Source organism: Equus przewalskii, chromosome 6 (genome assembly GCF_037783145.1).
Source record: "Equus przewalskii isolate Varuska chromosome 6, EquPr2, whole genome shotgun sequence".
In the NCBI taxonomy this organism is placed as follows: domain Eukaryota; kingdom Metazoa; phylum Chordata; class Mammalia; order Perissodactyla; family Equidae; genus Equus; species Equus przewalskii.
Window position 1 is genome coordinate 32044564 of NC_091836.1, and position 24816 is coordinate 32069379.

Genomic DNA, 24816 nt, shown 5'->3' on the forward strand with positions numbered 1-24816 from the left:
TATTCTGAAGTCTACTTCATCTGATATTAATATAGTCACTTGAACTTTCTTATCATTAATATTCATACCATATGTGTCTCCTCCCAACTTTTTACTTAAACTTATCTCCATTGTAAAGTGGAATGTAAAGTGGGTTTAGACACTGTATCGTTATCTCTTTTTTTAATCGTTTGCCTGTGTCTGACTTTTAAATGAAATATTTAAACAATTTCCATATAATTTAACCACTGATAATGCTAATTTAACTCTACCATCTTGCTAGTTTGTTTATTCTCTGTTCTGGATTTATCCTTTTCTTTCCTTATCTTTTTCTGATTTCATATTAATTAAGTGTCTTTCTTTTTAGTATTTTTTTAGTGTTTCAAGTTGTCTTCATCATTTACTTATTCCTATACCTTGTTTTTTTTTAGTGGTCGCTCTAGGCTTTACAACATCCATCTTTAAATGATCACATTTTACCTTCAAATTTTACCACTTCACACGTAATGGATGAATCTTAAAGCAGCATAGTTTCCATCGTTTGTGCTATTGTTATTATATGTTTTACTTGTGTACATTTATATAAATATATATACGATAAACCCCACTATACAGTGCTTTTTAAAATTTTTTTTAAATTTTTCTTTTTTTCTCCCCAAAGTCCCCCAGTACATAGTTGTGCATTTTTAGTTGTGGGTCCTTGCAGTTGTGGCATGTGGGATGCCACCCCAGCATGGCCTGATGAGCAGTACTATGTCCGCACTCAGGATTTGAACCGGTGAAACCCTGGGCCACTGAAGCAGAGCATGCAAACTTAACCACTGGGCCACGGGGCCAGCCCCCCTATACAGTGCTATTATTTTGACTTTAAATAGTGAATTTTCCATTTCTGGTACTCCTATCTATTTCTATAGATTCAATTTTCCATTTGTCTTCAGATTCCTTCTGTGTAAACACCTTCCTTTAACATATCTTGTGGTCCAGGTCTACTGTTTACAAAATTCTAGCTTTTGTTTTCCTGAGTACTTCTCTATTTTCCCTTCATTTTTGAAGGACATTTTTGCTGGATAAAGAAATCTAGGTAGACATTTTGAATTTCAGCCTTTTAAATATGTCATTCCATTGTTTTCTGTCTTGTATAGTTTTGATGATAATTATGCATTCATTGTAATCTTTGTTCTGTATTCAATATGTATTTTTTTTTTATCTGGCTGCTTTTAAGATATTTTTCTCCTTCATTGATGTTCATCAATTTTATTATAATGTAGCTTCTGCGAATTTCCTTGTTTATCCTGTCTGGGGTTTGTTCAACTCCTTGGATCTCTTAGTTTATCTTTGCTGTGAAAATCTGAAAATTTTTATCTATCATTTCTTTAAATGTTTTTTCTTTCTGTCTCCTTCCTTCTTAGCTGTCAGTAACATATGAAAGACTCCTTGACAGTGTCCCACAAATCATTGAGACTCTGCTTTTTCTCTTCTTCTTTTTTCTTTTTTCTTCCTTTTGTATAGTTTTTTTTGTTATGATTTCCTATTTGCTGATATATTCTTCTCCACTACGTCATTTGCTTCCAGCAATTTTTAAATTTCAGGTATTACATTTTACTTATCTAGTCACCCATTTATCTCTTCATTATCTTCGTTTTTCCTTTAAATCATTGAGTATTTTGAACTTACATGCAATAGTAGTTTTAAATTTTTGTTACCTAATCTCATCATAGCTGCTATATCTGGTCTTTTTTTTCTACTGGATAACTTTTTCTCTACATTATGAGTTGTATTTTTCTGCTTCTCTGCGTTTCTAATAATTGTTTATGCTGGATTTTGCATTGTTGAGGGCTGAAGTGTATTGTTTTCCTTTAAGGAGTGTTGGGCTTTATTTAGATAGGTATTAAATTCCCTGTGGATCTACTTGACCTTTTTTGAAGATTATTTTTAGGTTTTGTTAGGGTGGGACTATGGTAGCATTTACCCAAAGGTTACTTTACCCCTGTTACTAAGGTGTCACATCTCTCGGGGTCATTACTGAATGTTCCCGGTGTTCAACAAGAACTTTCCACTTTGCCTGGCCATTAGTTGAAACATTGCTCAACACTGTGTGGCCTCCAGGAATTGTTCAGCTTAGAGACACCAATCTAATACCTATCCAACCTAATGGAGTTTCAGCCTATACATGCACAGATTAGTGATAAGAAAACACTGAAGTGTACCCCATGCAGATTTCTAGAGGTTTTTTTCTGTATAACCCTGACATGTCAAGAACTCTGCTCTGCCACCTCAAAATCAGCCTTCCTGAATTCCTAACCCTGTCTCCTCAGGTCAGCGAGACTCTGGTGCTCTGCTTGAGGTTCCCATTCATGTATCATGGGCCAGAATATGCCTCCTAGAAGAAGTGCTCACCTCATTTGTTTTTCCACTGTCAGGGATTACAGTCTAGTGCTCCCAATAGATAAAAATGTCTCTCTTTACTTTCTTTGTTCCTGTTGTCTATTTATTTATGATGAGGTGATAAATCCCATCCAGGTTATTATATCATAGGTCAGAATTGAAAATCTCGAATACAACCCTTTTTTATTTAGCCATTTGCTTGTGTTGTGAAATATATATAGATAAAATTGCAGAAGCATAATTGTAGAGTGAAGATATATTGTAAAGAAAAAATTCATGTCACCACCACCAAAACTGAGAAATTAAACATTGCCATCAAGCTTTGAGTCCTCCTGTAACCCCACGTGAAGACAGTCCTCTTTCATTCCACTATCATACCTTCTATGGTAGACGTGATTTCTGATTAATTTTCAAATTATCTGTAAACAATAGTTTAACTTTGTCTTTTTAAAATTTATATATGTAGAGTTATATACCACTATTTTAATGTCTAGTTTCTATCATTTAAAATGTTTCCAAGACGTATATACTGATATATGTAGCAGTAAATTCATTCTTTGTATTGACGTGTATTATTCCATTGTAAAACATACCCTTTGTAGACAATTGGGGTGTTCAGATTTTAGCTATAATAAACGTTCTGCTTTGAATATTCATACATTATCCTGATACCTGTTTGCATGGGTTTCTACAGAGAGATTTCTGTATTATAAGAAAAATATTCCCCAAATTATTTGAAAGTGATGAACCATTTTCTAAAGTGGTCTATAAATTTCTACTCCTTTGAGCAATGTGAAAGTTCTAGTAATTCATGCTTTTTGGCATTTACTTTAAGAAAAACTTTATTGCAACTTTCCTTTTCAAAATTAAAAATGATTGAGGATATTTTTTTGTTGTTATTTATTGGCTATTTGTGTTTCTTCTTTTGTGAAGCTTGGCCAAGTCATTTGTATGTTTTCATATTAGAAGTCTTGTTTTTTTATGTACATTTTAAGAGTTCTTTACATATTGAATATGAGTCCTTATTAGTAATATGCGCTATAAATAACACCTGTGACTTTCACTTTTTCTTTATACTCTTTTAATGTTATTCTAGACTTTAAAGCAACGAAAATTATCAGTTTCCATTATTGTAACTAGTTTCTATATTTTGGTCAAAAATATTTCCCCCAATTTAACTTTTAAAAGCTGTATTGTTTGCTGTACATATTTGAGTTTATAGTACCCCTGGACTTGATTTTGTATATGCTATGGATAAAAGATTAATTTTATCTTTTCCTTGATGATCCAGTTGTCCAAGCATAATTTATTGAAAAAAATTTCCCCATGACCTTTCATGCCACCTTTGACTTAAATCAATTATCCATATATTCAAGGGGTGTGCTTTTATGCTGTCTTCCATTCAATTTGTTTAAACTAACACGAATACCACATCGTTGTAATTGCTATAAAAATGATAAATAGAGGGGCTGGCCCCATTGCTGAGTGGTTAATGTTCCACACACTCCACTTTGGCAGCCCAGGGTTCACAGGTTTGGATCCCAGCTATGGACCTACTCCACTCATCAGACATGCTGTGGAGGCATTCCACATGCAAAGTAGAGGAAGTTTGGTACAAATGTTAGCTCAGGGTGAATCTGCCTCATAAAAAAATTTTTAAAAAATTTCTCTGTGCTCCACCTATTTGTTCCTCTGCTGCCCTCAACTCCTGGCAACCATTGATCTTTTACTGTCTCCTGAATGTCATCTATTTAGAATCGTATAGTATGTAGCCTTTTCAGATTGGCTTCTTTCACTTAGCGATATGCATTTAATATTCCCGATGTCTTTGTATGACTTGATAGATCATTTTTTTTTTAGTGCTGAATAATATTACACTATCTGGGTGTACCATAGTTTGTTTATCCATTCATCTACTGAAGGACAGCAGTCCTTCCAAGTTTTGGCAATTATGAATAAAGCTTCTATAAAAATCCATGCTCAGGGTTTTGTGTGGACATAAGCTTTCAACTCCTTTGTGTAAATATCAATGAGCAAGACTGCTGGATCGTATGGTAACCATATATTTAGTTTTGTAAGAAACTACCAAACTGTCTTCCAAACCGGCTGTACCGGTTGGCATGTCCACCACAAAAGGATTAGAGTTCCTGTTTTGTCACATCCTCCTCAGTATTTGCTGTTGTCAATGTTCTGGATTTTGGCCATTCTAATAGATTTGTAGCAGTATCTCATTGTTATCTTAATTTTCATTTCCTTGATGATATATGATGTGGAACATCTTTTCATATGCTTGTTTGCCATCTGTATATCTGCTATGGTGAGGCATCTGTTGAGGACTTTGACCCAATTTTTAATTGAGTTGTTTGTTTTCCTATTATTGAGTTTTAAGCGTTCTTTGTTTATTTTGGATAACCGTCATCTATCATATGTGTCTCTTAAAATATTTTCTGCCACTTTGTGGCTTGTCTTCTCATTCTTTTGACAGTGTGTTTCACAAAGAAGAAGATTTTTTTTAATTTTAATGAATTTCAGCTTATCAATTATTTGTGTCACAAATCATTCCTTTGGTGTTGTATCTAAAAAGTCGTCGTGATACCTAAGGTCATTTTGATTATTTCATATGTCATCTTCTAGGAGTTTTATAGTTTTACACTTCACAGTTAGGTCTGTGATCCATTTTGAGTTAATTTGTGAAGGGTGTAAGGTCTGCGTCTAGATTCATTGGTTTACATGTGGATGTCCTGTTGTTCCAGAGCCATATGTTGGAAAACTACCTTGTCTCAATTTTCTGGCCTTTGTTCTTTTGTCAAAGTTCGATGGACTACACATATGTTCCTTTTTTTTTTTCAAATCTCGCTGATTCTTTTTCTGGTCCATTTCTAATTATATCTTCATCACATCTATAATGCTTCTATTGTAACTAAATTATCACCCACATTATCATAGCCTTAATGCACCAGGCTGGTTGTTAAACTAATATTGAACATTTACTACTGAGTGCCAAGCACTGAGAAAACCAGCTCATGATCTCATTCAATCCTCACAAAGAGCTTATGAAGCAGACAGCATTATTATCCGTTATTATTTCACAGGAGATGAGGCTCAGAGAGTTTAAATAAGTTGCTTGTTACCCCAGAGTTAGAAAATGGTAAAGTCAGCGTCAGGATTAGAAACTAGATTTTTATAACTCTAGAGTGAACCCTTTAAAGGAATTGTATTTTATTTTGCTAATCTTTATATTTCTAGCAGATAGATATAAAATGAGTCTTTGTGAGATTAAAGTGATTGTTCTGGACCAAACTCAATGGTTAAATTGTATTTGGAGCTGGAAAGGAGTCTTTTTGTCTTCTAGTCTGTATCTTTGTCAGGATAACAATAAATTAAAACATTTTGAGCAGGACAAGCTTTATTCAGGGGCCTGGCTATGCAGATCAATTTCAAGAATGGTCTGAAGAGCTCCTATTCTTCCACTTCTTAATTCTTTTTTTTAAACCCCATTTGCTTCTTTTTTTTCTTTTTTCTTTTGGTGAGGCAGATTGGCCCTGAACTAACATCTGTTGCCAATCTTCCTCTTTTTTTTCTCTTTTCTCTCCACAGTCCTAGTCCATAGTTGTATACCCTAGTTGTAGGTCATTCTAGTCCTTCTTTGTGGGAGGCAAATACAGCATGGCTTGATGAGTGGTGTGTAGGTCTGTGCCCAGGATCCAAATGGCAAACCTTGGGTAGCTATAGCATATCATTTGAACTTAACTACTTGGCCACTGGGCCAGACCCTCCACTTCTTTATTCTTGTCATAAATTCTACTTACTGAAATTTTTCTCCATAGTGTAAACATTTATCCTTGCAAAAATGACAATAATGCAGGAAATAGAAACAAATCAGCAATTTATAAATTAGTATGAATAGAATTATCACATTGCTTCCTGTGAGCAGATGTTGATCACAAGTAAAGGTAAATCAGTTATATCCAGTAACAGCATATGGAAGGTTAACATCAAAAGGGATATAAATGAACATATGGAGATATTGGGCCTTCAGAAAATATAATTGAAGTTTTTTAAGGTTTATCTATGACTTTTATTAATTAACAAAACTAAATAATATTAATGTTATTGAAATTTACATTTTTGAGTCCTGTAGCATAGAAATAAAATCTAGCTGAGGAGAGAGACATTTCTAGTGGGATGAAGCAGTTATTTTTATCACCTATGCAAAGATTTCTCCTAGTCTCAATCCAATTTCTGTATGTATGTGAACAGGTTATAAATATAAATTGTAAACTTTTTAAAAAATATGTAAATGCTGCTGAACTGAAAGAGTATTGTTGAAAGTACAAATAAATACGTAATTGTATATCATTTCTGCTTAGGTTCACATTTTTATATGCATATATCTGGATAATTGGACTACTTACCAAATAATTGTGACTTGGCTGGTATTAAAATGAAATTGTTACTTTATGAAAAATTTTCTATGAGCAAGATGGTTCTGAAATATACCAGGATGTGTGATGAAAAATAAGATTGGAAGAAGCTACACAAAACTGATAATAAGCGTTTAGGACTCTAAGAGTTGCGACACATGTAAAGATACATTATAATGCTACTTAATTAACATATGAAGAAACTGAGCCCAAATTTGACACATCATTTAGCTGCAGGGACAGATATTATCGGTCTCCTTTTCTTCTTTGACTTTCTTTTGCTTCAATGACACTGCAGAACAGAGGAAAATGACAACTCTTGAGAAACGAAACCTGAAGTGACAGAAGAACACAATCTAAATGACAGAGAATTCAATATAGCTGTCATAAAGAAACCCAATGAGTTATAAGAAAACACAGAAAGACCATTCAATGAATTCAATAATTTTTATTTAATTTTATTTACTTACTTAATTTTGTTAATGAACAGTAGGAATATTTCACCAAAAAGATTGAAAACCTAAAAAAGAAACATTCAAAAATTTGCATAGGAAGAACACAATTAATGAGAGAAAAAGTAATGTAGAAAGCATAAAAAAATAGAGTAGACCTTACAGAAGAGAGAATTAGTGACCTGGAAGACAGAAATCTAGAAATGTTTCAGGTGGAAGAGGAGAGAGAGCTAAGATCTAAAAAAATGAAAAAAATATTCAAGAAATATTCCACAATTAGAAAAAGTAACATAAATACTACAAGTACCCAAGAGGGAGAAGAGAGGGAGAAAGGAGCAGAGATCTTGTTTGACAAAATAATAGCTGAGAATTTCCCAAACTAGGGGAAGAAGGGGACATACAAGGACATGAAGCCAGTATACGTCCTAATTACATCAATGCAAAAAGACTTTCTCTGAAGCATACAATATTAAAACTGGCAAAAGTCAATGACAATGAAAAATTATTAAGGGCAGTGAGGCAGAAGAGAATAACCTACAAAGGAACCACTATCAGGCTTTCAGCAGATTTTTCAGCAGAAACTTTACAGGCTAAGAGAGAATGGAGTGATATATTCAAAATACTGAAAGACAAAATTTATCAGCCAAGAACAATTTATCCAGCAAAATTATTCTTAAGTATTATGGAGAAATAGAGATTTTCCAAGATAAACAAAAGCTGAGGGAATTCATTGCCACTAGATCTGCCTTACAGGAAATGATGAAGGGAGCCCTTCTCCCTGAAACAAAAAGGTAAAGTTTTATACAAAGCTTTGAACAAGGAGATAAATAGACAAAATCAGAAAATTGCAGCTCTCTATTAGAATAAGTTAGCAAACAATTATAACATAAAAGATAAAGGGAACTAAAGCATCAAAAATAATTGTAAACACTTCAATTTGATCACAAACTCACTACACAAAATTGAATCATTTGTGACAACAATAACACAGAAGGTGAAGAGGAGAGGGATTGAACCTTTTTAGGCTAATGGAGGGAAGAGGCTGTCAGAAAATGGACTATCTCTTCTGTAAGATGAGATTCAAATCTGATGGTAACCACCATACAAAACACAGAACAGTGTCACAAATCATAAATAAAGTGAAAATAAAAAAACCACCAAACTTTATAGCACTGAAATACAAGGGAAAAGAAACAATGGAAATATAGAACAACCAAAAAACACGAGATAAAATGGCAGTGTGAAGCCTTCATATGTCAATAATCCCTCTACATATAAATGGATGGACTTCACTAATCAAAAGACACAGAATCGTTGGCTGGATTAAAAACTAGACCCAACAACATGCTGTCTCAAGGAATCACATCTCAGCTCTAAAGACAAACATAGGCTCAGAGTGAAGGGATGCAAGGTGATACTCCAAGCAAATAGCAAGCAAAAGAAAGCAGGTTTAGCAGTACTTATATCAGACAAAACAGTCTTCAAGATAAAAAAATAAAGAAAGACAAAGATGGGTATTATATAATAATAAAAAGACATTCCATCAAGAAGACATAGCACTTATTGATATACATGCACCAAACATAGGGGTACCAAAATATATAAGGCAACTATTACCAGATCTAAAGGGAGAAATTGACAGCAACACAACAATAGTAGGGGACTTCAACAATCTACTTCATCAATGCCCAGATCATCACGACAGAAACTCAACAAGGAAACAGTGGCATTAAATGAAACAAGACTTAAGAGAAATTACAGAACTTTCTACCCAAAAGCATTAGATTACACATACTTCTCAAGTGCACATGGAACATTCTCAAAGATAGACCATATGTAGGGAAAGAAGGCAAGACTAAATAAATTTTAAAAGATTGAAATCATATCAAGCATCTTTTCCAATCATGATGCCATGAAACAAAAAATCAACTACAACAAAAAAGCTGGGAAAGTCACAAATATATGAAGGCTAAACAACATGCTACTGAAGAGCCATTGGATTAATGAAGAAATCAAAGGAGAAAACAAAAAATACCTGAAGATAAATAAAAATGAAAACATAGCATACCAACTCTGATGAGACACAGCAAAAGCAGTACTATGATGGAAATTTATAGCAAGAGGCCTACCTCAACAAATAAGAAAAATCTCAAATAGTAATCTTAAACTACACTTAAAAGAACTATAAAAAGAAGAACAAAGCCCAAAGCCAGTAGAAGGAGGGAAATAATAAAAAAATTAGAGCAGAAATAAATGAAATAGAGACTAAAATAACCAATTGAAAGGATCAATGAAACTAAGAGCTAGATCTTTAAGAAAATAAACAAAACTGAGAAACCTTTAGCTAGACTCACTAAGAAAAAAAGAGAGAAGAGTCAAATAAAATTAGAAAGTAAAGAGGAAAGATTGAAATGGATACTGCAGAAATACAAATAATTTTAAGAGAATATTATGAAAAGCTATACAAACAAATTGGATGACCTAGAAGAAATGGATAAATTCTTAGAATCATACAATTTCCCAAAACTGACACAAATAGAAATAGAGAATCAGAACAGATCAACCAAAGGAAAGAGATTGAAACAGTTATCAAAAACCTCCCAAAGAACAAAAGTTCAGGACCAGATGAGTTGTTAGGTTAATTCTACCAAACATTCAAAGAAGATTTTACATCTGTCCTTCTTGAACTATTTGGAATTTTTGAAGAAGATGAGATACATCCTAACTCATTCTACGAGGCTGACATTACCCTGATACCAGATCCAGACAAGGACAATATAAAAAATGAAAAGTTTTTTCAGGCCAGTATCACTGATGAAAGTAGATGTAAAATCCTTACCAAAAGATTAGCAAATTGAATACAGCAATACATTAAAAGGATCATACACCATGATCAGTGGGATTTATACCAGGGATGCAGGGATGGTTCAAAATCCACAGATCAATCAATGTGATAGCCTACATTACAAAATGAGGAATAATAATCACAAGATCATCTCAATAGATACAGTGAAAGCATTTGACAAGATCCAACATCCATGTATGATAAAAACTTTCATTAAAATGGGTAAAGAAGGAAAGTACTTCAAAATAATAAAGACCATATATTACAAACCCACAGCAACCATCATACTTAATGGTGAAAAACTGAAAGCCATTCCTCTGAGGACAGAAACAAGACAAGGATGCCCACTCTTACCACGCTTATTCAACATAATACTGGAAGTTTTGGCCAGAGCAATTAGGCAAGAAAAAGAAATAAAAGAGATCAAAACTGGAAAGGGAGAAGTAAAACTCTCAATGTTTGTGGTTGATACAATTCTATATGTAGTAATCCCTATAGAATCAACCAGAAAACTACTAGAAATAATCAACAACTACAGTAAAGTTGCAAGGTACAAAATCAGCATAAGAAATCAGTTGCATTTCTATACACTAATAACCAACTAGCAGAAAGAGAAGTCAAGAATACAATCCCTACAATCCCATTTACAATTGCAACAAAAAGAATATAATGTATAAGAATAAATTTAACCAAGGGAGGGAAAGACCTATACACTGAAAACTATAAGATATTATTGAAAGAAATCAAAGAAGACATGAATAAATGGAAAGATATTCCATGCCCATAGATAGGAAGAATAAACATAGTTAAAATGTCCATATTACCTAAAGCAATCTAGAGTTCCAATGCAGTCCCAATCAGAATCCCAATGGAATTCTTCATAGAAATAGAGCAAAGCATCCTAAAATTTATACAGTATAACAAAAGACCCTGAGGAGCCAATGCAATTCTCAGAAAAATAGAACCAATCTGGACATATCATTCTCCCTGATTTCAAATTATACTTCAAAACTCTAGTAATCAAAACTGTGTGGTACTGGCAGAAAAACAGATACACAGATCAGTGGAACAGAATTTAGAGCTCAGGAATAAAACCACATATCTATGAATAGCTAATTTTCAACCAAGGAGCCAAGAATGTACAATGGAGAGAGGAAAGTCTCTTCAATAAATGGTGTTGGGGAAACTGGACAGCTGCAAGCAAAAGAATGAAAGTAGACTCTTATCTTACACCACACACACAATTAACTCAAAATGGGTTGAAGACTTGAAGGTAAGACCTGAATCCACAAAACTCCTAGAAGAAAAGATAGGAAGTACACTCTTTGACATTGGTCTTAGCAGTATCTTTTTGAACACTATGTCTAGTCATGCAAGGGAAAACAAAAGAAAAAATAAACAAATGAGACTACATCAGACTAAAAAGCTTCTGCAAGGCAAAGGAAGCCATGAAAAAAACGAAAAGACAGCACACCAACTGGGAGAAAATATTTGCAAATCATATATCTGACAAGGGGTTAATTTCAAAAATATATAAAGAACTGATACAACTCAACAACAAAAAAACCCAAACAACTTATTCAAAAAATTGGCAGACCCTATGAACGGACATTTTTCCAAAGAAGATATACAGATGGCCAATGGGCACATGAAAAGAAGTTCAATATCACTAATTATTAGGAAAATGCAAATCAAAACTACAATGAGGTGGGGCCAACCCCATGGCCCAGTGGTTGGGTTTGCACTCTCCACTTCAGTGGCCCAGGGTTTTGCCAGTTCGAATCCTGGGGGTGGACCTGGCACTGCTCATCAAGCCATGCTGGGGCAGCATCCCACATGGCAAACCAGAAGCACCTACAGGTAGAATATACAACTATGTACTGGGTAACTTGGGGACAAAAAGAGGAAAAAAAACTAAAATGAAATATCACCTCACACGCATCAGAATGGCTATAATTAACAAGACAAAAAGTAACAAGTGCTGGAGAGGATGTGGAGAAAAGGGAACCCTAATACACTGCTGGTGTGAATGCAAACTGGTGAAGCCACTATGGAAGACAGTATAGAGCTTTCTCAAAAAATTAAAAATAGCAATAGCATATGATCCAGCTATCCCACTACTGGGTATTTATCCAAAGAACATGAAATCAACAATTCAAAGAGATTTATGCATCCCTATGTTCATCACAGCATTATTCACAATAGCCAAGATGTGGAAGCAACCCAAGTGCCCATCAACTCATGAATGGATAAAGAAGATGTGGTATATATATACAATGAAATACTACTCAGCCATAAAAAAGACAAAATCATGCCATTTTCAACAACATGGTTGGACATTATGCTAAGTGAAATAAGCCAGATAGAGAAAGACAGACACTGTATGATTTCACTCATATGTGGAAGATAAACAAATAGATGGATAAAGAGAACAGACTAATGGTTACCAGAGGGGTAGGGGGTGGAGGGGAGGGCAAAAGTTATAAAGGGGCACATATGTATGGTGTTGGATAAAAACTAGACCATTCGTGGTGAACATGATGCAGTCTATACAGAAACTGTTATATAACATACACCTGAAATTACACAATGTTATGAGCCAATATGGCCTCAGTAAAATATTCTTTAAAAAATGTAAAAACAAAAACAAAAGGTTTGTATGTGATTGTTCATAGAAGTGTTACTCATAATATTCAAAACTAGAAACATCACAAATGTCCATCATCTAGTGAAAGGATAAACAAAATATGGTACATTCATACTATGGAATATTACTAGGTAATAAAAAGTACAAACTATTTTTACATGTACAGAATGTATGAACCTCAACAACATTATCTAACTGAAAGAAGCCAGATCCAAAAGGCTACATATTGTATTATCCCATTTATATGCAATGCCTAGAAAAAGAGAAATTTATAGAGACAAAAAACAAGTTGTCAGTTGGTTTCCTGGGGAGGAGTGTAAGAATGGGAACTGATGGCAAATTGGCCCCAAGGAAATTTTTGGGGTGATGAAAATGTTTTGAATTTTCACAATGTTTGAATAACTCAATGAATTTACTAAAAATCATTAAATTGTGGAATTACAACTGTTGAATTTTATGATATGTAAATTATACCTCAATAAAGCTGTTGAAAAATAATTGAGTGGACAAGGAATAAATGGATAGTATATTTCTCAAATCCAGAAGAGAGGAAATACCAGCAGACTAGACCTTTCAGCCTGCTTCACTGGTATACTGATACAGTAAAGAAAAGTGTGCCAAATTATTGTAGCAGGAGAACACTTGGTGATAATCATCCAGTTCACTCTGCTTTAACTTTACACTCCACTAACAAACAGCCTCCTGAGAGAATATTTTGCTTTGAATGAAAAATTTTACTGTTGGGAAAAGAATTTTCTGACCCACTAACACAGGCATTCTAGTGAATATGATGTATTATTTCTCCTTGTAAATTTTTTTTCCCTCCCTAAAGCTCCAGTACATAGTTGTATATCCTAGTTGTAAGTCCTTCTAGTTCTTCTATGTGGGATGCCTCCACAGCATGGCTTGATGAGTGGTGTTTAGGTCTGCACTCGGGATCCAAACCAGAGAATCCTGGGCTGCCAAAGTGGAGCATGCAAACTTAACCACTATGCTACTGGGCCAACCCGTCTCCTTGTAAATTTATACATTGATATTCATATAAATATCATCTGTAAATCATATATTCATAAATTCAACTATAAATCATATATGTTAGTCCTTTGAAAGTGAATGTCTTGTGAAACTGATTTAATCTGGTTAAGTGACATGTGAATTTCTGCAACAGGTACTTATTGAATGAATTAATAGTATGGAAAATTTAGGGATAACACTTAATATAAAGAATGATACAATTCGGGCTATGTTACCCGTTACATTAGTAACATGAGATTTTGCCAAAAACGGCAGTTCTGGAAAGTGGAAATGAGATGCTGCATTTGGAGGCTCATATGACTTGTATCTTTTCCTAATGTGTGTGTATGTTTTAGTGAGTCATAAGGATAGCAATGAGATATATAAAGACCTTGAAGAAATAGTTCTTGGAATTACTTAGATGCAAAGTGAAATATTCAATTTATAAGAAAGGCAATTGAAAAAGGGAAGATTGGGGCCCATTACTAATTATAAATTATTTCAGTCCTGGGCTGATTTTCACTAATTCAGTATTGCTTTTCATAGCCATCCAGAAGGAAAAAATTGAGATGACAAGCTGAAACTAAATAATCAAAGCCATTGAAATATATATATTACTATATACAATATATATTTATATAATGTATATAATATACAATTTTATATAATTTATAAAATATATGATTCTTAATATAATTTATATAATGTATAATATTTTTACATAATATATATGCAGTATACTATATACTATATACTATATATATTCTTATGTATACACACGTGTTCGGAATTCATACACTAAGCTAATACATGACACAATCATTTTTGACTGGATGAAAATGACAATGATTTCAAGATCATCAAAATGTTTCTAATGATATCAATAGTCTTTTAGAGATGTGTAGGCACTAAGAATAAAGTTAGAATCCTAGCCTATGGTTCAGGAAATAGAAAGATCCATACAATAGAACATTATGTATCAATAAAAAGGAACAATATACTGACACATGCAGCCACAAACATAAATCTCAAAAACTTTATGCTGGATGAAAGAAGCCAGATTAAAAAGAAAGCACACTTTCTGATTCTACTTGTAAGAAAGATCCTAAAAAGGCAAATACATAGAGACAGAAAGTAGATAAATAATTGCCTAGAAGTGGGCATAGGAATGGAAATGCTTGTAAATGGGAATGAGGCTTCTTTTCAGTATGAAGGAAATGTTCTAAAATTGTAGTGATGGTTGTAAAACTCTACTAACATGTGTTTTTTTTCTTATGTTCTCATTCAATTGTACCCTTAAAACGGGTGGTCTTTATGTCACGTAATTTATATCTCAATAAAGTTGTTTAAAATATGGACATCACTGCTAGTCAAAACTTTCCCAGACTTTATGACGATCTGATTTAATATCTTCATTTTTAAAACAAAAGAGGAGAAAAATGAGTTGAAATATGTGACTAAGCATGTTTACTTTTTTTTTTTTTTTTTGCCAAGGAAGATTAACCCTGAGCTAACATCTGTTGTCAATCCTCATCATTTTTGGCTTGAGAAAGATTAGCCCTGAGCTAACATCCATGTCAAACGTCCTCTACCTTATATGTGGGTCGTCATCACAGTGTGGCTGACAAGCGGTGCAGGTCTGCGCAAGGATCTGAACACCCAAACCCAGGCCGCTGAAGCAGTCCACACTAAATCCAGTCATGATGCCACGGAGCAGCCCCACATATTTACGTTTTAAATTAAGACTAAAGATATTTATTCCATTTTGTTAGAATTGAATATGCTTTAAATGCCGATAGACTGAAATTCAAATCTGAGCTCTATGCCTGACTTTTGGATTAAACTTTGGTAATTATTTGAAATTTTTGAGCCGTATTTTCATCATTAAAAGGAAAATAATATCTAACTCAGAGGATTGATGCAAGGAAGAAATAAAAGGGCTTTGAATAGTCTGGCTAAAAAAAAAAAAAACAAAAGGAGATTCTCAGTAAGCATTAATTACAATTCCAAAACCATGGAGACAAAAGTCTTTTCTGAATTCCTTGGCATGAAGAAGGACAGCGATTATTAGAATGTTATAAAATTATCCAAACCTCATAACAGTTGTCATTTTATGTTTTTTGTATTATCTCAAAGTGATTCTAGCCATAACATTTTTGTTTTTGTTTTTGTGAGGAACATTGACTCTGAGCTAACATCTATTGCCAATCTTCCTCTTTTTGCTTGAGGAAGATTGTCACTGAACTAACATCTGTGCCAATCTTCCTCTATTCTATGTGGGATGGCACTACAACATGGCTTGTTGAGCAGTGCTAAGTCAACACCTGGGTTCCAAACCCCCGAACCATGGGCCGTGTAGCCGCCCCTGATACAGGAAGGGTTAAAAATCACTGGAAAAAGCTTGCCAACAAGCTGTGACCCGGAGGTGAGAAGGCCAGTTAGCCAATGACGGGTAAGACCTCCAGGGGGAGGGAACCTAAGACAGGCATCGGCCGCCCGGGGGCACAGATGGAGAAACGATATCGATATCGGTAGCAGGAGGGGCCATTGCCTAAGAGACCTTGCCTGCTCCGAGATATACGAGCACAGCAATAACCTGGTAATATCAAAACAGATGCCTAGGGAGGGCTCCTTGAGAAATCACTAAGAATTCTTGGCATTCGCTAATTATTTCATCCAGAACACCTGTGTATGTTTAACAGCTGTAAGCTATGTATATATTGAAACGCTGGTTATAATAAACTCAGGGTGGCCATCAGCCCTCTCCACATCTATCCTGATGTGTACATTGATTGTGACACCGACAGGCCGCAGAAGCGGAGCATGCAATCTTAACCACTCCGCCACCAGGCAGGCCCCAAGCCATAACATTTTAATAGGTCCACATGCTTGTTTCTTTGGGCAGCCAGTGAAAATAATGTGCCCACAGTGCCCAAATTCTACTGTTTTTACTCTGACCCATTCTCTGCAGAGCAGTCAACAAGCTAAATTCTTAAAATATATATTGAACCAAGTTACAGTAGTTAAAGTATGCTAAGATAAACATCAGTAGCAGTCTTAAGGAAAACTAAAGAGAAGAGTTTCTAGAAAAAGATAAGATACGAATTCAGGGAATAGAAGAAATAATCATTGGGAGAATTATAAAGCTAATTATGGAAAAAAAAGTTGCAAATGTGTTTTGTTTTGCTTTGTTTTACCGCCAGAGGGATTACTGCCTCTTTCTCTTAAGTGGTTACTTTCCTAAACCGTACCCCTTTTTGCAAACACAGATCTTCCAAGCGTGGGATCACTGGGCAATTTCAAATATCTGAACCCAATAGATGGCTTTCCACCAGAGGAAAAGCATACGCAAGAGTTATTGTTAATCAAAGAGTTTTAAAAAACTAAAAATAACTCAATGATGCTATATCATTGCATTTTAGTCTAAGAAATAATGAGATAGAGGCTGTGGGGAGAAAGAAGGAAGGAGGATAAGAGAGGAAAGTCTCCAGTCTAATTGCTCCCTCTGTTCTACAGACTTTCAAGTTGGTTCCCACTAGGGAAGAGAGTCCCAAAGGAACACCAAAGACGTTTATTCTCTCTTGAGGGAATGAATGCTCCTCCTTCACTCAGGGTCCAGAGGCACTGTCGGATCTAGACTGTCAGGCCTGAGAGACTGAGTCTGAGAAAGGAATTCTCAGCTTTTCTGGCCTCAGAGCCTGGCCCTCATGTTTCACAGGATCTAAAAGGAAAGGAAACAGGGAAGGGTGGATATGGGGCCTGGTTTCCAGTCCAAGTGAACTATTTCCCTTCAGTCTGGTCTGTAAGTGCCTTCTGTCTAAAGTGCTTTTTCTCCTCATCTTCTGATAGGTTATATGCACTAGAGGAAGGTGGGAAAATGTAGGAATTAGCTCTAATTAAGTTTGGGCTAATATTGACTTAGCCATGGTGGTTTCTTAAGATATTCCCTGATTGATGAAGCTTAACCTTAAAAACCGTAATGGAGGTTGTATATATTCAATCATAATGCAAACACAATTGCTATTGAAACACTAAATTTTATATTGAGAGATGGTTGTTTTTAATATTGGTAATTATCTACTGCCTTTTCCTACATTAAATATTATCTTTTCCATCCAGTTTTACTGTATTCCCACTAGACATTTCTCAGTTTATAGTTGTTTTGGCTGATGATGTAGAAAGCAGTTTCACAAATCATTCACACCAGTAGATGATCCCAGAACTACTGCAAATCAACCTAAGAGAAATACTGTCTGGAACAAAGGCTCATTAAAAATTAGAATAGTAGTATCTTGAATTAATTTTTAACACGGGTGGATAGAAGCAGGCATTACGCTAGGGAATTAATATGCGTTAAAGCATTAATCCTCACAAGAATCATAAAGTATTAACATACTATGTATAAAGATACAGAAGAGATTTAGAGATATTTTTCAAAGTTATCCAAAATCACAGAGTAGGGAGTAGATTTGACATTTAAACTCAGATATGTCCAACTGTAAGGTTTATTCTTTGCCCTCTTTCTATTCTGCCCCTCTGTTATCTCTATTTTCCTTCTGAGAAAACAAATAAAAAATACTAAATGACTTACTCAACATCACACATTAATTACTGACAGAATTGGCCTGACTCCTATTTGGAAGTTCTTTATATAATATAGATATTTATATCAGTTTCCAATAGGTTCTATGAATGCATTAGCTCTTTGGGAAAACTCATCTCAGTGAAGCCATTCCTTGATCTTCCAGGTCTAACTAGACATGAAGATGAGGAATCACACTCCTGTAACTGAGTTCCTCCTCATGGGAATCCCTCACACAAAAGGGTTGGAAAATGTGCTCTTTGTCTTCTTTCTGGCCTTCTACTTGCTCACTCTTCTGGGGAACTTGCTCATTCTTCTCGCCATCCTCACTTCCTCCAACCTCCACACCCCCATGTACTTCTTCTTGGGAAACTTGTCAGTGTTTGACATATTTTTCCCTTCAGTGAGTTCCCCCAAAATGATGCTCTACCTGATGGGGCAAAGCCGGACCATCTCTTACCAGGGCTGTGCATCCCAGATCTTTTACCACTTCCTGGGTTGCACGGAGTGTTTCCTGTACACCGTGATGGCCTACGACCGTTTTTCAGCCATCTGTCACCCCTTGCGATACACAGTCATCATGAACCACAGGGTGTGCACCATCATGACTCTAGGCACCTGGATGGGGAGCTGTCTGCATGCATCTGTCCTCACATTCCTCATCTTTAAGTTACCCTACTGTGGCCCCAGTGAGGTGGATAATTTCTTTTGTGATATCCCAATGGTGCTATCCCTGGCCTGTGCAGATACCTCTCTAGCTCAGACGGTGAGTTTCACCAATGTAGGTGTTGTGTCACTCATCTGTTTTCTTCTTATCCTCACTTCTTATACTCGCATCATTATCTCTATATTGAAAATCAGCTCCTCAGAAGGCAGGCACAGAGCCTTCTCAACCTGCAGTGCCCATCTGACTTCCATCCTGCTCTTCTATGGACCTGTGTTCCTCACGTATCTGCAACCTGCCTCCAGCTCTTGGCTGGATTCTGTGGTTCCGGTGTTGAATAATATTGTTACTCCTTCCCTAAATCCTTTGATATATACCTTGAGAAACAAGGATGTGAAGTTGGCTCTGAGAAAAGCACTGATGCAAGGAGTACATACTTGTGGGGCCTAAGCTTATATGTCATTATCTGTCCTTACATATTTGTCTTGTATTTACCTGGGGCAACTAGTCTCTCATAGTTGGTGTGATTGCTAAGTGGGATTTGGGACAAGTAAGTGAAGTTGAGTAGATTCTTGTGTGCTTTATGCGTATATATTTACATGACTTTCCATTCAACAAAATCTTCTGCAGTGATTATTATTTTATGCAGGCACTATTCTATGCACTTTGTAAATACTGACATATGTAATTATCATAATTATCATATAGGGTAGATAATATTATTGTCCGAATTTACTGAGGAAGATATTAAGGCACTGAGAGGTTAAGACAGTTTCCCAGTGTTACAGAGTTAGAAAGTTGCTGAGCTATGATGTGAACAGAAGGATCTTATCCTTTTGCTAATACAGACTCTGTATTGTAAAAATTATAGCATAAACGCTTTTCATAGGAACTTCTATTCAATTTACATGAAATAGTCTCCAATTTGCCAAAAAACTGTAGTCCATTAAATTTTCTCCATTGATTTCTATATTTTTGTAGTCTGTATTTTGATGAATGACATGTATTTGAGTCTGACATAAAGGAATGTTTACATTTTAGAAACCAGGTGATATCCATATACCTATTAACCTCTATTAACATTGAACCTCTAATCCCAGGTGTGTATATTCATTCTTTATGACAATGGTTTGAATTTTGTATTACGAATGGCAAATTCCCTTTCACTAAGTCAAAGACCGAATTCCTATTCCAGAATTCCTAGATCTTGAAAAATAATAACGCTATTTTTCCTCATGTAAATAAATATATTTGAAGAAAACAAGGAAACTGAAAAACATAAATTGAATTAAAATTACTCATTAATCTTACCACCCAACGATAACTACTATTAACATTTTGGCATTTCTCCTATCTCTCTCATTAGTGACTAAATTGGAACTAAGGTTTTTGATGTTTCTGACTTCCTGTTTAGAATTATTTCACCTATATCATCTATATTTATATCTATATCATCTACTTATCAATGTATGTATAGAGATTTATGCAGTTGTAGTCATATTTTAATATATTATCTTGTCTTAATAGTATATCAAGCATTTTCAATTGCCACTTTTTCTATTTATTTACTTATTTTTTTCATTTTTTTGAGGAAGATTATCCCTGACCTAGCATCTGCTGCCAGTCCTCCTCTTTTTGCTGAGGAAGAATGACCAGAGCTAACATCTGTGCCCATCTTCCTCTACTTTATGTGTGGGACGCCTGCCACAGCGTGGCTTGAAAAGTGGTGCCATGTCTGCACCTGGGATCCGAACCAGTGAACCCTGGGCCGCCTAAGCAGTACGTGTGAACTTAACCACTGTGCCACCAGGCTGGCCCCTGCCACTTTTTTTAAACAGCTTTACTGAGACATAACTCATATACCAAATAATTCACCCATTTAAAGTGTACCATTCAATGGTTTTTATCCACAGATATGTGCAACTATCACCACAGCCAATTTTAGAAACTTTTCATCACCGCAAAAAGAAATACTGCACCTGTTAGATATCATCGCCCTATGCAGTTCCTCTCTTAAGTTCCCGTGATATAGACATAGCGAGATAATCATATAAGAATTGGAGTCCAGAAATTGTGACTTCAGATTCTAGCCTCATCATTCTGAGTATCAGTTTTATCATCTGTAATGTGGGCATAATAATTCATAGCTTTTTGGTTGTTGTAAGAATTGAATGAGATAGTTTGTATAAAGCATCTTACACAATATCAGAACCACGGTAGACTTTCAAAAAAAGACAACTTTTTGTCATTCCCATTCTTATAGTGCAACTCAATTAGCTACTGTTCTGGAAAGTTCTCCTTATTACAGCCTAACTGCATTGATTTCTCTTTGTGCTATCACTGTGTCTGGTATGTAATTAATGTTGGCCTTAAAATAGTGTTTTGAAATTTGCTAATGTAATTGTCTCCAGTCCACATTCACACAAACACTATACTGCAAACACCTGTGGACAGAAACTATATCTCAGGCTCCTACCACAGTACTTGCTGCAAAGAAGGAACAAAAAAATATTTTTCAACTAATTACATCTTTACATAATAGTCTGACCTTGTTTTGTTTTCTCACTTCACGTTTTTTCAGGTCTAATATTCAGTATTAATGTTATCCTTAATAGATTGAGTTGCTTAATGAGCATAATTAAACAGCACACAAATTCACACATTTCTTTCAGTTAACAGACCAAGTCTTAGATCTTACGTGCAATAGTGTGAATAACCAAAACTCTGTCTGACCACATTCTCCCAACTCCAGGGTTGTGATTCTAGGGCTAGTCTCATCGGTTCCCACGTACACATTCAGCTCTGTGTCATAGTTACCATCCGAGGTTTCAGTGAGTGGCTTTTCCAAGTTCCTTGCCCTAACTCAAATATTCTGAGTGGTGGGGCTACGTGCTAAAAAAATAGCTAAATGCCAGAGAGTCTACTTTGATTTGGAAGTAGAGTGGAAGGGAATCATGCAATGTTCTGCAGGAAGAAGAAGGAAATGTGGGTCAGAGATCATGGCATAAGAAATGAGCTGTGGATCCCTATCATATAGGACAGAGAGATGAGTGGTTATCATGAAATAAGGGAAAAGATAAGGGGCAGAAGGAAAGGGGGTATGAACAACTCAATCCAGGTATCTAACTTTCTGACTTAATCTTTCCAGGGTAAACAAAATCAGATTTTGGGACCCTGTGTCTCCTTCTCTTTCTTGATCCACTAGCTTTGGTAGAAGGAGTATCTTGCTTAAAGATGAAGAAAAAAATGAAATGAAGGTAGGCAGAAAGAGTAGAAACTGGAGTTGATTTCATTTAGTCATAGAAAGAAGATTAAACCAGTTCCTGAGATTCTAAAACCTGCAGCATGTGTCAAAATTATTGAAAGAATCCGGTGTAAAAAAAAAAAAAAAGCTAAAAAGACAAGAACTTGGGAACAGCAGGTCAAGGGCAAACTTAAACACAACTAACTTCTAGGATTTTTTCTTTCAAGTCAGCTGCACCACAGTGCATTGAAAGTGGGTGCAGCCTTTCTAAAAGGTCAAGTTTTAAGAGCTAGGTAAAGATTAGAAAAAGTCAATTTAAACTTATTGTCTTTTCATATGGACAAAGAGATGGCTCTTGCACCTTCAAAATTCCCCAATACACTTTTTTTTTTTTTTTTTTGGCTGAGGAAGATTCGCCCTGAACTAATATCTGTGCCAGTATTCCTCTATTTTGTATGTGGGTCGCTGCCACAGCATGGCTGCCAACAAATGGGGTAGATCTGGGCCCAGGAGCTGAACTCAGGTGTCCAAAGCACCGTGCACTGAACTTAACCACTAGGTCATGGGGCCAGCCCCCCCAAAACACTTTTTATGTTTAGAAATTTCTTAAAGACTAGACAGAGATTTTGTTTCAAAATTAGATTGCAAGACACAAACTTCTGGGATTAATAACCAGCTATAATAAACACAATGATACTCTTGCTGCAGAAAATGTGATGTTTTTACTTTATCTTTAATCCAATATTTAACAGCTGTGGGCCTTGTAACATCCTGATCCTCACTTTTAGAGTGGCATGACTGGAAGATGCCATTGGTCAGCTACCAATGGTGATTCACAATTTATCTCCATAAATTTTATATTTAGAGGATACCTTCCAAATTCTGAAATAATCTGGATGTCGCTAGTACATTTTAGTCTTCCCAGGCACTTTTTGGTGTCTGATTTTTTATAGACACTTTATGGGAATTTAGTAGAAGCTAATTCAGAGACTGCTATCCAGATATCATTTAAAATCACAAAACCATGCTGACAATTAATATTAATACAAAGAAGAACAGTACATTGGACATATGTTGTGAAATAATTATCACAATAGGTTCAGCTGATATCCATCTTCTCATATAGATACAATAAAAAGGAAAGAAAGGAGCAAGGAAAAAAAGAAAAAAAATTCTCCTTATGATGACAACTCTTTGGATTTATTCTTTTAAAAATTTTCCTGTATATCACAAAACAGAGCTACCTGTAGTCATCATGTTGTAAGTTACATCCATACTATTTATTTATCTCATAACTGCAAGTTTTTACCTTTTTACCACTTTCCTCCAATTCCCCCTTCTCCGATCCTCTACATCTGATAACCAGAAATCTGATCTCATTTTCATTAGTTTGTTTTTTGTTTTCTTTTTTAAGACTTTTTTTTAGATCCTCGTTAGATTTTTGATTACAATAATAATATCCTTTTGCAGCAGTGTGTACGCCCACGCGTGTGTGTGCGTGTGTGTGTCTGCGCGTATTACTGTTTCTATGGAAGAATGTGTTAAGAGTAGAGAGCTTTCATAGCGGTTTCAGATGAGGAAGTAGGAAGGGGCAGAAATGTCTTTTCCCCATGTGGTAAAGTGCAAAAATCAGAAAAATACCAGGGTTCTAACAGTGGTTCTACTAGTTATAATCTCTCTGGCCCCAAACAACACATTTTGCCTCTATGAACTTAGTTTCCAACATTTGTCAAATGAAGAGGTTGTAGTACATTTTTAGTGATCCTTTTATGTCTAAAGACTGTGTGCCAGCATCACAACTCTTTTTTAGAAAAAGTTGGTCATGGTTTGGGGCGAAAGAAACGTCCAGAGGTCTCGCAATTTCTGATTTTGGAGGGGCGATGGCTTCCTCTTGCAGTAACAGTCTTGATTTTGAATTCTGCCTGTGAGGTTGGCCTCTGAACCGAGGCAAAATGTCCCATATTGGCCGGCAGATGGCGCTATTGAGCACTGACAAGCTAGATTCATGTCTGCACTGACTGGCAAAATAAAGATCCTGGAACTGATTTGATAGGATAAACAACGTTGAAATGATGATTAGAACTGTGTGAGGGAGATCTGCGAAGCTCATGGTTTTCTGATGACACTGTCGTGTATGAATCTCTTTAAATTATTGTCATTTTTACATTTGGTGCCACTGTATGCAATGTGTGTGCTGTAGGAGTAATTTAGCCAAGAAGACAGAAAATCTTGAGGTAAATATGTCTCCAAAGGTCACAGGATAGCACAATGTGTTTACAGAATACAAAAGAGCTAATCTGATGCTAATGAGGTATCTCTGTTAGCCTATTTCCTCATTATTCCTCCTCTTTGCTACTAGAGATGGGAATTAGACATTTTCTTTATCCTAGAAAGGGGCTTAATCTCCTCATCAAGAAGACCCAGGAATTAATCTTAGCTTAGAAATTGTGTGGTTAAACACGATACTGAGTTTTAATTTCAACAAAAGGAAACAATAGAGAGTACTTCTGACTCAATAAACCTGACTGAGAGTTTTTGTGATGTGGAAGGAAAGAGAGAAGCACCTGTTCTTTTGTCTTA

The 24816-nt window shown here is 35.4% G+C and overlaps 1 protein-coding gene across 1 annotated transcript; it reads left to right on the forward strand.

The window, feature by feature from the left end:
- The first annotated feature begins 18506 nt into the window (after positions 1 to 18506).
- On the forward strand, positions 18507 to 19442 carry LOC103550143 (putative olfactory receptor 10D4). Its single transcript, XM_008518870.2, has one exon. It carries the CDS (start codon positions 18507 to 18509, stop codon positions 19440 to 19442), a length of 936 nt encoding a protein of 311 aa, XP_008517092.2.
- Positions 19443 to 24816: the final 5374 nt, after the last annotated feature.